At 35.5% G+C, this 1,322-nt stretch overlaps 1 protein-coding gene across 1 annotated transcript in view; it reads left to right on the forward strand.

The window, feature by feature from the left end:
• The window catches only part of LOC107574752 (serine-rich 25 kDa antigen protein-like), a 2,731-nt gene extending 1,427 nt beyond the window's left edge, over positions 1 to 1,304 (forward strand). The window contains exons 2-3 of the mRNA XM_016261195.1: positions 797 to 837; positions 916 to 1,304. Coding sequence (XP_016116681.1) covers positions 797 to 837; positions 916 to 1,224 — 350 coding nt within the window. The 3' untranslated portion in view covers positions 1,225 to 1,304. The remainder of the gene's footprint in view (positions 1 to 796; positions 838 to 915) is intronic.
• The last annotated feature ends 18 nt before the right edge of the window (positions 1,305 to 1,322 follow it).

The following is a 1,322-nucleotide window of genomic DNA, read 5'->3' on the forward strand; positions in this document are numbered from 1 at the left end:
AAACCACCTACTTCATACCCTCTCCCTGAAAACATCTTATTTTGCTGAATTATGCTGCCTGTCTCCCCGGACTCCTCCTGCAACACAAAGGCCAGATAATAACGCTGAGCACCTCTTTTCAGTGTAAAAGTGGATTGACTTGAGTCTGTGTGTATTCAGGTTTAAGTCCCCACCAGAATAGAAAAACAGGTACACACATCACACACACTCACACACATACACACGTTCACGTGAAGTAGGTCTCTAAACAGGGATTTTCCATACACTTCTATTGCTTATTATACTGCTAGTTATAAATAATACACTAAATCCCAACAGAAAACATTCAGCATTTTTACAGTTTAAAAATAAATATTTTAATAACTTAACTGTTTTATTAACTTTATTTTTCAACCCGATCTCATAAGAAAACTATATTTCACAAGGTGGCGATTTCAAATGAATTCGTACAATTTGACTTGTTTTAAACATGCGACTTTTAGAAGAAAATAAAACGTAAACCTAAATATAACCATCAGCAGAGAATAAGAAGTTTGTATTGAGAAATGGAGAAGTATGAATGACATTTATACAAATTATCCACTTATTCACCAAAACATTAAATAGATATGAACTTTCATAAGAGTGTGTTGTTATTTTTATGTATCGTTTTTACAAATTAGGACATTGAGATGTCCCAAAATAGTGCGTTTTATCAGGTTCAACTCACACACACACACACACACACATTTCTCAAGAAACTAAATGTCACTTTCTAATACTGAATGTAATGTTAATTATCCTCATGTTTTGACAGTCTCCGTTGTGCTTCTTCCTTTGAATGAAAACACTGCAGAGGTGAGTGAAGATGATGATATATATTTATGAGCTGCCTAAAACACAAGTGTTTGGAAGATAACACGAGTTATTTTGCAGGACATTGACTTTAACAACCACAAATATGATGAAATCAACAAGCTGCAGCAGAACAACAAAGACATCACGACTGTCTACACTACAGCAGATAGACTAGTTGATCCAACAATCTACTCTACAGCAGATCAACCAGAAGTTTCAACTATCTACTCAACAGCAGATAAACCAGACGATTCAATGATCTACTCGACAGCAGATAAACCATACGATTCAATGATCTACTCCACAGCAGATAAACCAGACGATTCAATGATCTACTCGACAGCAGATAAACCAGACGATTCAATGATCTACTCCACAGCAGATTGACCAAACGATTCAATGATCTACTCAACAGCAGATTGACCAAACGATTCAATGATCTACTCAACAGCACATAAACCAGACGATTCAATTATATACTCAAC

The sequence above is a fragment of the Sinocyclocheilus grahami genome, unplaced genomic scaffold (genome assembly GCF_001515645.1).
Source record: "Sinocyclocheilus grahami isolate Dianchi unplaced genomic scaffold, SAMN03320097.WGS_v1.1 scaffold2327.1, whole genome shotgun sequence".
NCBI lineage: Eukaryota > Metazoa > Chordata > Actinopteri > Cypriniformes > Cyprinidae > Sinocyclocheilus > Sinocyclocheilus grahami.